Here is a 14,008-nt window from a genome sequence, read left to right as displayed (position 1 = left end):
CCCTGCAGACAGACATCCTAGATTCTGCCATGCTGGGAAATGCTCAATCTCTTTATTACAGTGTAGACCTGGCCCCTCCTGTCAGGCTAAGCCCAGAGAGAGATTTTTAACCTCCCTTCTCCCTACCCCCCATCCCATAACCAAGTCTCTGAACACAAGGCTAGAAAAGAGCAGAACCCAAGGAGTCACTGTGGGGATTCCTCGACACTGACCCCATGGCAGCCACACCCCAGCAGGAGGGAGATGGAGTCAGGAACTGGATTTTCCTCTGTCTGATCCTCATCTTTCCACAGGAAAGTGACTGTATCCAGGGTGCAGTAATACACCTGCCTGGGCAGATAACAGATCTGGAAATCTCTCTCAAAACTCCTTCGCTCCCATGGCCCCTTTCTCTCGTTCCCCTTCTCTCTCCTTTTCCCTGTCCCCTCTCCTGCCCGTCTGGTAGGAAAGTCCCATTCCTGGGTAGTTTGCTCCCCCATGGCTGGATTTGCTCCTGCAATTGCTAATGGGAGGAGAAATGACCGGGGGGGAGGGGCGCTATTTGTGTAGAGTCATTTTAAGGCCAGACCCCAGCATTTTCCCTTCGTTTCCTTCAGTTACTTGGAATGTCTGGCTCAGAACTCAGTACTAACAGGGCTACTCTAGGGGGCTAGGACCAGCTGGAGAAAGTCATCCCCTGAGCCAGGCAGAGAAGAAGTTTAATTAAGGTCACTTCCCAGCACAGAACCCCCACTGGGGGAGCAGCAGCTGCTAAGCCTGGTCTCCCAGATCACAATGGAGGCTGCAGCGTCTGACCCAGGAAGCGGAACCCCAATATCCTGAGCAGAGAGGGACAGAGCGTTTGAGCAGCTTCCCTCCTTTAGCTCTCTGGGGAGGGCAGCTAATGAGAGCCCCTCCTCAAAGGGAGAACTGCTGATCTCATTTGCCCCACTGTCCATCCGGAGTCACTCCTTGTCTTTCCATGCAGTGACGCTGGATTAACAATGGTCTCAATGAAACCAGATTTCAGAAAGAAGGAGTCCAGAACGCTGTGGAAGAGACCATCGTGTGGCAGTGCTAAACCCCTTCCCACCTGCCCCATATCTAGGACAAGGACTGGGGGCACCAATTTTCCAAACGGAACTGAAGTTCCTGCAGTTTTCAAAAGAGGAAAAAAGCAAAATCTGTGATTTCACACTAACAGTGTCTGATAAGTGGATAGAAAGTTATCACAGTGATGGGGCATGTGGCTGGAGAATGCCGGGCAGTGCCTGGAGCCAGGACTCTGGCACAAGTTGATCAGAGAGAAGGATCATGGTTAGTAGCAGTTCCCAGAGCCCCCAACCAGGGGCTCCAGCCAGACCCCAAACAGGGTCCGATCTGGGATGCATCTCCCCCCCCACCCCCCGAGTCCCTTGCCAGGGGCCCCAGATACCCCTCAAAGCCCCACCGGGCAGGGAATCCCCACCAGACCATGGCTGCCAGGTTGGGAATCCCAAAGGGTTCCCCCCCCTAACAGCCCCCAGCAGCCCGGGACACCCCCCCCCCCCCAGGGAACCCACCCCGGGGAAGTCAGGCCCGCACGGTCAGCCAAGGAGCAACCCCCTGCCCCCAAGCAGGATCTGCCATGCCATGCCATTTGTCTGGGACCCCCTGATGCTTTACAGTGGGACCCCCTGATGCTTGCCTGGCATCCCCTGACCTAGTGCCAGGGATCCCCCCCACCCCCAGCTCTGTGCCCTGAGCATGGCAACTATCCCAGGAGCCAGCGGGGGAAGCCCAGACAGAGCCCCTGGCACAGCATCAGGCTCCCTCTAACCCCCTGTCCCGCCTCCCCAAGAGACACCCACCTCTGCTGTTCTGCAGCCAAAAGACCCCCAGCAATACCCACCTCCAGGACCCAAAGCCTCAGGGCTGGGCACTTCAGAACCACCCCCCGAAACCCCAAACCTCCAGAACGCACCAGCCTGACTAGGGTACCCCCTGCCCAGTCACCCAGAGGCCTCCCCCTCCCACAATGTCCCTTCAGCTCCAGCTGCAATCGCCCCACACAGACACCCCATCCCCTACCCCAGCAACAGTTACCTCACTGTGTCTGCTAAGTGGATAGAAAGTTATCACTGCCTCCTGCTGGCCAGTCACCCGGGCAGAGGGATCCCTGGGCGGTGCTGCTTTAACAGGAGAATGGCCTGGAGGGCAAGAAAGGTCCATGGCCTGTCACTAGCTAATAGTGGCCACCATGGATCCACCCCAGAGGTGGCCACAGCTTCGCACTGCGGGAATCGACCCCTCACAGAGACCCTTTGCCAGGGGGAGCCGAGAGAGCGGATCATGGGGGGGGGGGCGAATCTCCCCGGATGTTACAGCCCGAGCGAGACCCCGAGAGAGAAACGGGGCAGAACCGGAGAGACTCTGTGCCGGGGGCGAGAGGCGCCAACAGGGACAGGAGCCAATTAACTCCCCGCCCCGCCACTTCCCACGGAATTTCCGGGCTGCCCAGAGACAGTTCAACCCGCCCGCCGCGTCCCACCGACCTTCCCCCCCCCCCGCAACTCCGGCTTCTCCCCCGGGCCCCAGGCTCCGCCCCCCCCCCATCCCAGATGCAGCTCCCGGGGCCGAGGCGGCTCCGAGGCTTCTCCCAGGTTCCCCGGGGCAGAGTCACGTGCCCGCCCCTCCCCGGGTCTCTCACTCACCGGCTCACACGGAGGCGGCAGCAGCAGCTTTGTTCTCCCGCCCGCAGCGGGGCTCGCACGGAGCATGCGCAGTTCCAGCTGCTGACCCCTCCCTCACCTGGGCTGGGGAGGGCGGACGCGGCCCCGGGGTAGGCTGGGAGATGTAGTTCCGGACTCTCCCTGGAGCGGAAGTGACGTCGGCCAAGGAGGGGGAGGCGGACCCGGAGCGCGGACGCGCGCTGAGGTTCTGCCTGGCTCGTGCGGGGCCGTTGGAGCCTCTCCCGGGCCGGAGAAGGTTTGTGCCGCTGGGGCTCTGGGCATGCGCAGATCGCGGCGGGGGAGACCTTCATTAACCCCCCCGTGCCCGGCCCGGCCCCGCCCCCGCTGCGGAGCTGCAGCCTCCAGGTCCCGGCGCGAGCCCGGGGGCGGGGGGGCTGGGAAACGGGCGGGGGGGGGGAAGTGTCGGTGCAGCCCGGACATGGCCGGGGGGGCCGGTGACCCCCGAGGAGCGGGGCGAGAAAGGGGGGGGGCGGAGATCCCCGCGGATTTACCGGTGCCCCCCCCCGTGGGGACCCCCCGCCCCGCCCCCTGTCTCCCTAGCGAGCCACGAGCAGCCCCCAGGGTGACCCCCCCCTCCCCCAACCCCTGAGAAGTTCCCTGCCCCCCCCCCGATTGTGCCCCATTTTCTCTCCCCTTCGCCAGTGTCCAGCTCTCCCTGGGGCTGGGGGGGCTCTGGGGGTGTCTGGGGCCCCTGGCCAGGGACTCTGGGGACTGGGGGCCAGGGAAGATCTGGCAGGAGCCTGGCTGGGGCTGTGGGGGTGTCTGGGGGCCCGGCTGTGGGGTCTGGGCTCTGGGGGGTGTCTGGGGGCTGCTGCTAACCCTGATCCTGCTCCCGGACCAGTTTGTGCCACAATCCTGGCTCCAAGCGCGGCCAGGCAGCCCCCAGCCAGGCCCCCTCACCCTGATAACTTTCTATCCACTTACCAAACACTGTCAGGTGAAATCACAGATTTTGCTTTTTTCTGCTCTTGAAAACTGCAGGAACTTCCAATCCCGTAGGGAATATTCAAGCTCCCAGTCCTTGTTCTAGATCCGGCGTGTGAGGCAGGTGGGAAGGGGGCTAGAAATGCCACACAATGGTCTCTTCCACAGCGTTCTGGACTCATTCATTCTGAAATCTGGTTTCATTGAGACCATTGTTAATCCAGAGTCACTGCATGGAAAGACAAGGAGTGACTCCAAATAGACAGTAGAGCAAATGAGATCAGCAATTCTCCCTGTGAGGAGGGGCTCTCATTAGCTGCTCGCCCCAGAGAGCTAAAGGAGGGAAGCTGCTCAAACGCTCTGTCCCTCTCTGCTCAGGATATTGGGGTTCAGCTTCCTAGGGCAGTCGCTGCAGCCTCCATTGTGATCTGGGAGACCAGGCTTAGCAGCTGCTGCTCCCCCAGCGGGGTTCTGTGCTGGGATGTGACCTTAATTAAAGCTTCTTCCCTGCCCGGCCCAGGGGATGACTTTCTGCAGCTGGTCCTAGCCCCTTGGGGCAGTCCTGGGCCCTGTTAATGCAAATTCTACCACAGACTCCAGGTCACTGAAAGACCTCTGAGAAAGTGGTGGGGACTAGCAAGAAAGTGACTCTACACAAACAGCCTCTCCTCCCAGTAGCAATTGCCAGGAGCAAATCCAGCCATGGGAGAGCAAAGCCCCCAGGAATGGGACTGTCCCAGCCAGAGGGGCAGGGAGAGAGAACGGGGAAGGGGAGACTGAAAGGGGCAATGGGAGAAGAGAGCTGGAAATCTCTCTTCCCACTCATTAGTCCACCCAGACACATGTATTGCAGCATCCCTGGGCAGAACCACTTTCCAGTGATCAAGAAAAGGCTCAGACAGAGGAAAAGCTGGTTCTTGACTCCATATTCCCCCTGCTGGGGTGTGACTGCCGGGGGGTCAGTGTCCGAGGGAATCCCCCACAGTGACTCCTTGGGTTCTGCTCTTTTCTAGCCTTGTGTTCAGATACTTTGTTATGAGATGGAGGGACGGAGAAGGGAGGTTAAAAATCTCTCTGTGGGCTTAGCCTGGCAGGAGGGGCCAGCTCCACACTGTAATAAAGAGATTGAGCATTTTCCCAGGATGGCAGAGTCTAGGATGTCTGTCTGCAGGGAAAGGGCCTGGGGGAATCGTCCTGTGAAATTAACTAAAGCCTGTTCTGTAACCCCCACAACTGCCCTTCTCACCTTCCCAGGCTGCAGAATGACGTCCATGTTTCACTCCAGCTCATCCCATCCTGCCATGGGACAGGGGAGAGAAATGGCTGCAGAGGAGGCTGTTCAGGTAGGGATTATCGGGGGGTAGCTGGTGGGTTCCTGCAGGAGGGAGAGGGACAGCAAATACACTGGAGATGGGAAGAGTTGATTGAGGGGGGAGGGATAGCTCAGTGGTTTGAGCATTGGCCTGCTAAACCCCAGATTGTAAGTTTAATCCTTGAGGGGGGCCACTTAGGGATCTGGGGCAAAAATTGGTCCTCCTAGTGAAGGCAGGGGGCTGGACTCAATGACCTTTTAAGGTCCCTTCCAGTTCTAGGAGATTGGTACATCTCCAACTATAAAAAAGAAAGAAAAAAATATTTGCAGTCTGGTTTGGAGCAGGGCAGGAAATGCACAAGGTGGGGAAGGGAGGAGGACAGCTTGTGACATTCCTGCTGGGGGGAGTTTAATAAGTGGCCTAGATTCTAGGAACAGACCCATGAGATTAGGAGGTGGAAATACCCCAATTTGTGAAACAGAAAATAACCCTCCTACATGGGGCTAGGAAAACTGACCAGACTCCCAGTGCTGGAGCCTGACCTGACTGACCAGCAGTTGCTGTGAGATATGAAAGGGGCACCCATCAGTGAGGGTTAGGGGAGATTCCCCTCCCTTCATATCCAGCTCCTCATAATGAGGAGGGTGTTGGGCTTCCTACCAGGGAGCTCTCCCTGGTCCCTGCTAGGGGCTCCATCTCCTGTATCGGTCTGTGGCTAGTAGGAGTGTGATGGATCTGCTGGGAGAGAAAAGGGGCTCTTGCTTCATCCCCTTAACCTGGTGTTTCCAGGATGCTCTGAGAGGGGTGGAGGTGGGACTCTGACTGTGATCCACCCAGAGCTTGCATTTGATTGGCTCCTCTCCCCCACGAATAGTGGGAGTGGGACATCAGGTACTGAGTATTGGACCCTTGCTCTTTCAGAGGCCAGTGACCTTCGAGGAGGTGGCTGTGTATTTCACCAGGGAAGAGTGGGCTCTGCTGGACCCTGCTCAGAGAGCCCTCTACAGAGACGTCATGCAGGAGAACTATGAGAATGTGACCTCGCTGGGTAAGGATTCCTGTCCCCTCAGTTCTTGCAAGGGGAAATGAAGAGATACGGTTCATGCCAGCCCCACAATGCCACCTCTACACTGTCTTGTCTCTGCATCACCCCAATATGCCAGTGACTCACACACTGCCACAGACCCTCCCCTGCTGCAGAACACAGGAACAGTATTGCACAGTGTCAAATATCTCCTGTTTGCATAAGTAAACCCCTTTGAGATGGGGCAACCACATCTGCATGCAGCGTTATGCTCCTACAAAGCACACAGGATCTTTATAGAGGAAGGTAAATACACAGCATTTATTGAGAATACAACCGTTAGCATATCACTTGCACACACACACACACACTGATCAGTTTGTGATCGGTTACTTCTTAACTGGTGTAAACATTCCAGTGCACCTCCGAGAGGGTCAGCCTGTCCTTTGTTCTGATTTAATCAATTGTCCTCAGGGGTGCCAGCCTTGACCTCAGGGTCATCAATCTGCCCTTCGTTATGGATGCGCGTAGATGATTCTTTAATGTCCTTTAAGTCTCTTGACTCCTTCTTCCTTGACTCTGGCTATAACAATGGGCTTTACACCTTCTCTTTTCCTGATGCATACATCCTCATTCACACAAACCCACTGAGAATACAAACAGTAGTGTTTTATATCGAGCAAAAAGGCATTGCAAATGAAACCTTGCCTTCAATGTTTCTCTAATCTACTTAACATAGACACAATCGAGAATCCTGTCTCTTACTTACTAAACCTTAAAACAAAGACATGTAGATTTAACTAGAGTGCCTAATTTCTAATACATAGAGGAAACCATAGTAGACAGTGTAACTTATCCTAAAACAAAAAGTGACCATAATCAGTCAGAAGGATTGTTCTGGTCTGTCATTCCTTTCTGCTATTCACACATGGTGGCTGATAGGATGAAATCAAATCATACATTAATATTCAAAGTACATTATAAAATCCAGCTCCTACAGCCGTATGCGAGATGTGGGCGCACCATAGATTTGTATACAGGCAATATGATATTTTCTGTCTTTTCTATCCCTTGCTTAATGATTCCCAACATTCCGTTCATTTTTTGACTGCTGCTGCTGCACATTGAGTGGATGTTTTCGGAGAACTATCCATGACTCCAAGATCTCTCTCTTGAGTGGAAACAGCTAATTTAGACCTCATCATTTTATATGTCTAGTTGGGATTATGTTTTCCAATGGGCTGCACTATGTGCTATCCTGACATCTAGTACTGCTGAGATCCTGCATTCAGTACTATCCCTGCCCTTCCTGTTCCCTTTCTCCACTGAACCCCACCAGCCCATGCTTCCTGTTCCCAGCTTCTCCAGGACTCTCTCATTGTCTCTGGACCTCTCCGTCAGCAAGAAGCAGTGGCAGAGAGATTTGCCCTCTGTCTGGAGTCTTGGATTTCTGGGACATGGATTTACTTTCTCTGTGTTTTAGGAGCCTCTTTGAAATTGAGTGTCTGTGACATTAGCCACAGTGCAATCTGGAGTGTTGAACAGCTGTGTCCCCTCAGTTCCCCAGGCTGGGGTGACTTTTACACTGTTTTACTGTGAGAGCAGCCACTCCTGGGCAGTTAACACACAGTCTCCAGCATGTAACTCGCTCCCAGCTACAGTATTGAGTGCTGCTGGTCAGTGACTCAGGAGTTACAGTGCAGCACAGGAAAACCCCAGAAAAGTCTCTGTTCCCAGACTTCCCCCAGAAATGTGCATCTTTCCCTGTCCAGCACACTACTGAACAAGGCAAGCTCATATGACGTCTGTCATTTCATCAGTGGAAAATGACATGCATCAGCCTTGTTATCCCATGTACATGAGTGGACTCATCCCTGCGGCACCCCCTGCTGGTGACTTCTGGGAATTAGCTCATTCCAGCTCCGGCGCACCCTCTGCAGGCCGGTGAGCCACCTGTCCTCTGGCCCCCGTGTCCCTCCCTGTATCTGGTGCCCCTTTTACCTGAGGTGCTGCCCTCTGGCAGTAACCCCTCAGTCTTAGGGTCTCCCCTCCCCAGGGAACTCCCACCCACTAGTCCCACCTCGGCTCAGTATAAGGCCAGTCATCGTCTAGCCCCACACCCTGGGGCAGGCTGCAGTATCAGCCACTCATCACTGGCAAGGAGGGTTTGGACCTGCTGCCTTTGCCTACCCCTGGGCTGCCCTCTGCAACCCCCCAGTACCTATTGGCTTCTGCTAGGCCGCAGCCTGGGGCTTTCCAGGCTGGAGCTCCTCAGCTCCTCTGCCTTTCCCCAGCCCTGCTCCACTCAGGTACCCTGTGTCCAGCTCCCTGCAGCCAGGCCCATCTCCCTCTACAAACAGAGAGAGACTCTATCTGCCCCTGGCTTCTCTGCCTTTATAGGGCAGCTGAGTCCCAGCTGCAGCCACTTCCCCCAATCAGCCCAGCCTAAAAGCTGCTTTCTCCAGCCACAGCCCCCTCCCAGGGCTGTTTTTAACTCTTCAGGGCATGAGCGGACGTCCACCCCGCTACATCCCAAATGCAGTTTCCAACGCACTTTAATCCAAACACACTAGTTGGATAAAACAATAAAACAAGATTGTTAATTACCAAAAAAAAAAAAAAGATTTTAAGTGACTACAGGTAACTAGTCATAAAAGTCAGAATTGTTTACAAAAGAAATGCAAGATAAAACACAAATATATTTGTTAGTCTCTAAGGTGCCACAAGTACTCCTGTTCTTTTTACAAACTAATGTGTAAGTCAGGGGTGGGTAAACTACGGCCCGCAGGCCACATCTGGCCCGCGGGCCCAGCCTGCCCGGCCCTTGAGCTCCCAGCCGAGGAGGCTCCCCCCTCCCCTCCCCTCCCCTGCTGTCCCCTCGCCCCCGCTGTCCCACTGCAGCCTCAACATGCCGCGCCGCCAGCGCTCTGGCCCACCGCTCCTGGGCAATGCTGCAGCGGTGGGGCTGCGAGCTCCTACTGCTCTGAGTGGCATGGTAAGGGGGCTGGTCTGCGTGCTCCTGAGGACCTTGTGTCTAGCTCCGGCGAGCCGTGTGGCTGTGGTAAGGGCCAGGGGTTGGATAAGGGCCAAGAGTCCTGGGGGCAGTCAGGGGACAGGGAGCGTGTGGTCAGGGATGGGAACAGGGGTTGGATAAGCTTGGGAGTCCCGGGTCTGTCAGGGGTGGGGTGGGAATAGGGGTTGGGGCAGTCAGGGGACAGGGAGCAGGAGGGGTTGAGTGGGGTTCTGGGGGAGGCAAGGTGGGAGGCGGTTAGGGGACAAGGCTCGGGGGGCTTAGATAGGGGGTGGGATCCCAGGAGGGTTCTGGAGGGTGTGGTTAGTGGCGTGGGGTCTCTGGAGGGGGAGGTCAGGGGAAGGGAGCTGGGGGGGGTTGGATGGGTCGGCAGTTCTGAGAGGGGCAGTCAGGGGCGGGAAGTGGGTGGGGTCAAATGGGGCGGGACCAGGCTGTTTGGGAGGCACAGCCTTCCCTACCCGGCCCTCCGTACAATTTGCAACCCGATGTGGCCCTCTGGCCAAAAAGTTTGCCAACCCCTGATCTAAGTTAACAAGCTGAAATGGATGGAAAGCAAATGTTCTCTCATCACGTGCTGAGACAGGCTGGTTTTCCTTTCAGCCAGGACTCCCCCTAACCCGCACCTGCCGCCCATGTTCAGTTCTTCAGAAGTTGTCATGAGCAGAGGGGAAGGGGAGAGAGAAAGTCTCAAGTATTTTCCTCACCTCTTTTTATAATTCAGTCCTTTGTACTAGAAACAACTTCAGTTCTCAGCTGAGTCATGGTGCCAGGCTGTCTGTTGGAGATATGAGCTTGAAGTGTCCCTGTGATGGAATGTAAATGTCTTCACACCTGTTTGACCAGCTGTTTGCCTCGCTGTCTCCGAGGAACTGATCTTCCCGAGCATTGTAACTTTTTCAGTAATATCATACAGTAAAATCTCAAAACATTACATACAGTGTTGCTACACATTTTAGCAGGATAATATTCAGTAGATTATGTGTTTTCAAAATGCCATTCTGTGTACAAAATTGATCATAATTTTCTAGAAGAGTGAACATAGGGGTACAGACTGACACAGTGTCTGTCTGTGTGTGTTCCCAGCAGATATGTGGGTATTTCAATACGTCATAAGCACAGTGTTCAGCATCTTCAAGGACCGGGGGAGCTGGTCCTGGGAATTCACTGCTTTACCAAGTGTGACAGTGTATGGAATTGAGACATTTTATATTATTTTTTTTATTATCAATACCAATTTGATAACATTGAAATGACTCGTGCTAGATATGCCAGGTAAGGTGTCAGTGAAAATGTTATGCTTTTCCAAGTATGATGATTTTGTTTCTATGTTTGTATCACCTTTGTATTGTGAGTTATAGATTTGTAGAGTAGATCTGTATTTCCAGACTTGGGCAGTGTTTCTGGGTGAGACATATTGGCATCAGCGCTGCCTAGGCTGTTTGATGGCCCATCAGCTGTACAGTGAGACCATGGAAAGGATCAAGGGCAGGGGTGGGCAAACTTACGCCCCTGTCTGCCCCCTTAGAATCCCGAGCAATCCAACCCCTGCTCCTTGTCCCGTAGCGCCCCTCCAGAGACCCCAACTGCCCTCCCAGGACCCCACCCCTACCCAACCCCGCTGCTACCTGTCCCCTGACTGCCTGACCTCTATCCACCCCTGCCCACTGACAGACCCCTGGGACTCCCACACCTATCCAGCCCCCGTCCTCCCAGAACCTCCGCCCCCTCCAACTGTCCCCTGACTGCCCCCTGGGACTCCCTGCCCCTTATCCAACGCCCCCACCTCCTTACCATGCTGCTCAGAGCAGCATGTCTGGCAGCCACGTGGGCCACGCAGAGCCAGACACACTGCCCTGCAGGAGCGCACAGCCCCGCCCCGCAGGAGCGCTGCCCGCGTGGTGGTGTGGCTGTGGGGGAGGGGCTAGCCTCCCCAACCGGGAGCTCAGGGACCGGGCAGGACGGTCCTGTCGGCTGGATGTGGCCCGTGGGCCGTAGTTTGCCCATCCCTGATCAAGGGCATAAACCTATTGAGTCAGCAAGACATGCAGGGGTATGTCTGTGTGCTGAGACCTCCGAGGCTGTTCCATGCCATGTGCTGTGAAGCTTGTGTTTGGGACACAGGAAGTACAAGCCACATGGCAAAGGGAATATAAAGGGCAGCTGCATCATCTCCATTTTGTCTTCAATCCCTCTTCCTACCTCTGGAGCAACTTCTCTACAAACTGAAGCCTTGAACAAAGGACTGAATGACCCATCCAAACTGTGGATGTGTTCCAGACGGACTTTTAAGCCAACAACTCACCAATACTGCTAAGAACTTGATATATAGATTTGGGAATGCATCTCACTGCTTTCCCATTTAACAACTTTTTTCGTGTCCTGTCTTGTCTTTCCACGCTAAAGGATTGGCTGGCAGTGTGGTCTTTTGGGTAAGATCCAAACCTATAGTGATCTTGTAATGTGGCTGACCCTTTGGGGTCAGAAAAACATTTTCTCTATGAGCAGAGTTTTTAAATAACCTCTCACTGTACGGGACCTAGGTGCTGATTGGGAGTCGGAGAACTGGAATGCAATAAAAGGGGCTGTGTAATTTCTTTTTTCAGCTTCTCGATAACCAGCGTGGGGGATCAGAAGCACAGTTTGTGACTGGTCAGTGAGTTTAACTTCAGTGTTAACCACCAGTTTTGGGAGCATCTGCTCTCCCTTTTTCAGCCTGCCCTGACCTTGGCATTTTCAGTGTGGACTGCCCCAGGCACACCAGCTCACACTAAGCAGTGAAGTTAAATTAATAGTGTTTTTTTTATGACAGTCTTATGAAATCAACTGAACTCCTTTGTTTTCTTTCATCTGAGCAGGGTTTCCAGTTTCCCAGCCTGATGTGATCTCCCAGCTGGAACAACGGGAAGAGCCATTGGTCCCAGACCTCCAGCGTTCAGAAGAAAGAGAGATCCTGAGAGCTCCCTGCACAGGTGAGGAAACATTAAAGCAACTCAGAATCTGTAAGTGCCTGAAGGAATCATCTGGGATGCCCTACAATGCCCTTGGAAGGTCTCTCAGTTCATTATTGTCCCTAGCAGGGGTCGTATCCTTAGAGTAAATATAGCTCATGGCTTCCTGTAGACCCTAGCAGACAATAGACAGTAGCTTCCTCCCTTCCCCCGTGAATTTGGATGGGATGTGAAGGCTGAATTGATCCCCTCCTCTCTCCTGTTTGGGGGAAGAACTTGGGGGAGTTCAGTTCCTGATTTTTATTTGACCTGTCTCCAGTACTTGTATTGGTTTGGCCTTCCCCTTTCCATCCCTGTTTGAGGTTTCTGTCTCTATCACAGCAGGTGACGAATGGTATGTGAGAAAGAGGAGCAGAATTCTCAGCAGGAAAATGTTGAGCAAGTGGCTAAACACAGAGCATTATCACAAAGATCGAAAAGGAATGTGTCCTGGAGTCATAAGCAGGAAAAATCTCATGACATTCAGCACAGACCAGAAAGAGAGCAGGGAAAGCAGCCAGGGGAGAAAGTGGGTAAATGTATTTCCTGTCAGGAAACTCAGAAGGACCTCAAGGAAACCACAACCCAGCAGGAAATCCTCAGCGGAAAGAGAAAAAATACATGCACTGAGTTTGGGGAAAACATATGTGATTACTCCATCCTTATAAAGCATCACAGAATCCACACAGGGAAGAGGCCCTATGAATGCATTGAGTGCGGGAAAACCTTCAATCGCAGTTCGCACCTTATTGGGCATCAAAGAATCCACACAGGAGAGGCCCTATGAATGCAGTGAGTGTGGGAAAAGCTTCCTAGCAGCTCGGGCCTTTATCAACATCAGAGAATCCACACAGGGAAGAAGCCCTATGAATGCAGTGAGTGCGGGAAAACCTTCAATCGCAGTGCGCACCTTATTAGGCATCAAAGAATCCACACAGGGCAGAGGCCCTATGAATGCAGTGAGTGTGGGAAAAGTGTCACTAGCAGATCAGGCCTTTCTAAACATCAGAGAATCCACACAGGGGAGAGGCCCTATGAATGCTGTGAGTGTGGGAAAAGCTTCACTAACAGCTCAGCCCTTTCCGAACATCAGAGAATTCACACAGGGGAGAGGCCCTATGAATGCAGTGAGTGTGGGGAAAACTTCAGGCGCAGCTCAGTCCTTATTAGGCATCACAGAATCCACACAGGAGAGAGGCCCTATGAATGCAGTGCGTGTGGAAAATGCTTCACTAGCAGCTCAGGCCTTTATCAACATCAGAGAATCCACACAGGGGAGAGGCCCTATGAATGCAGTGTGTGTGGGAAAAGCTTCACTAGCAGTTCAGGCCTTTCTAAACATCAGAGAATCCACACAGGGAAGAGGCCCTATGAATGCAGTGAGTGTGGGAAAACCTTCAATCGCAGCTCAAACCTTCTTACCCATCAGAGAATCCACACAGGGGAGAGGCCCTATGAATGCAGTGCATGTGGAAAATGCTTCGCTAGCAGCTCAGGCCTTTATCAACATCAGAGAATCCACACAGGGGAGAGGCCCTATGAATGCAGTGAGTGTGGGAAAAGTGTCACTAGCAGCTCAGGCCTTACTAAACATCAGAGAATCCACACAGGGGAGAGGCCCTATGAATGCTGTGAGTGTGGGAAAAGCTTCACTAGCAGCTCAGCCCTTTCCGAACATCAGAGAATTCACACAGGGGAGAGGCCCTATGAATGCAGTGAGTGTGGGGAAAAATTCAGGCGCAGCTCAGTCCTTATTAGGCATCGGAGAATCCACACTGGAGAGAGGCCCTATGAATGCAGTGCGTGGAAAATGCTTCGCTAGCTGCTCAGGCCTTTATCAACATCAGAGAATCCACACAGGGGAGAGGCCCTATGAATGCAGTGAGTGTAGAAAATGCTTCACTGACAGCTCAGCCCTTTCTCAACATCAGAGAAACCACACAGGGAAGAGGCCCTATGAATGCAGTGTGTGTGGGAAAAACTTCACTAGCAGCTCAGGCCTTTCTAAACATCAGAAA

The 14,008-nt window shown here is 53.7% G+C and overlaps 1 protein-coding gene across 1 annotated transcript; it reads left to right on the top strand.

Annotated features, from left to right (window-relative positions):
* Window positions 1–12,921: 12,921 nt before the first annotated feature.
* LOC120375533 (zinc finger protein 345-like) lies at window positions 12,922–14,008 on the top strand (the record flags this gene model as incomplete). The annotated part of the gene is made up of 2 exons (XM_039496230.1): window positions 12,922–13,727; window positions 13,813–14,008. Coding segments are annotated over 2 exons (1,002 nt in total), but the record flags the coding sequence as incomplete, so codon positions are not given.

The sequence above is a fragment of the Mauremys reevesii genome, linkage group 12, assembly GCF_016161935.1.
Source record: "Mauremys reevesii isolate NIE-2019 linkage group 12, ASM1616193v1, whole genome shotgun sequence".
NCBI lineage: Eukaryota > Metazoa > Chordata > Testudines > Geoemydidae > Mauremys > Mauremys reevesii.
Note: the sequence above shows the minus strand (reverse complement) of the source record. Positions and strands in the feature narration are given on the sequence as shown.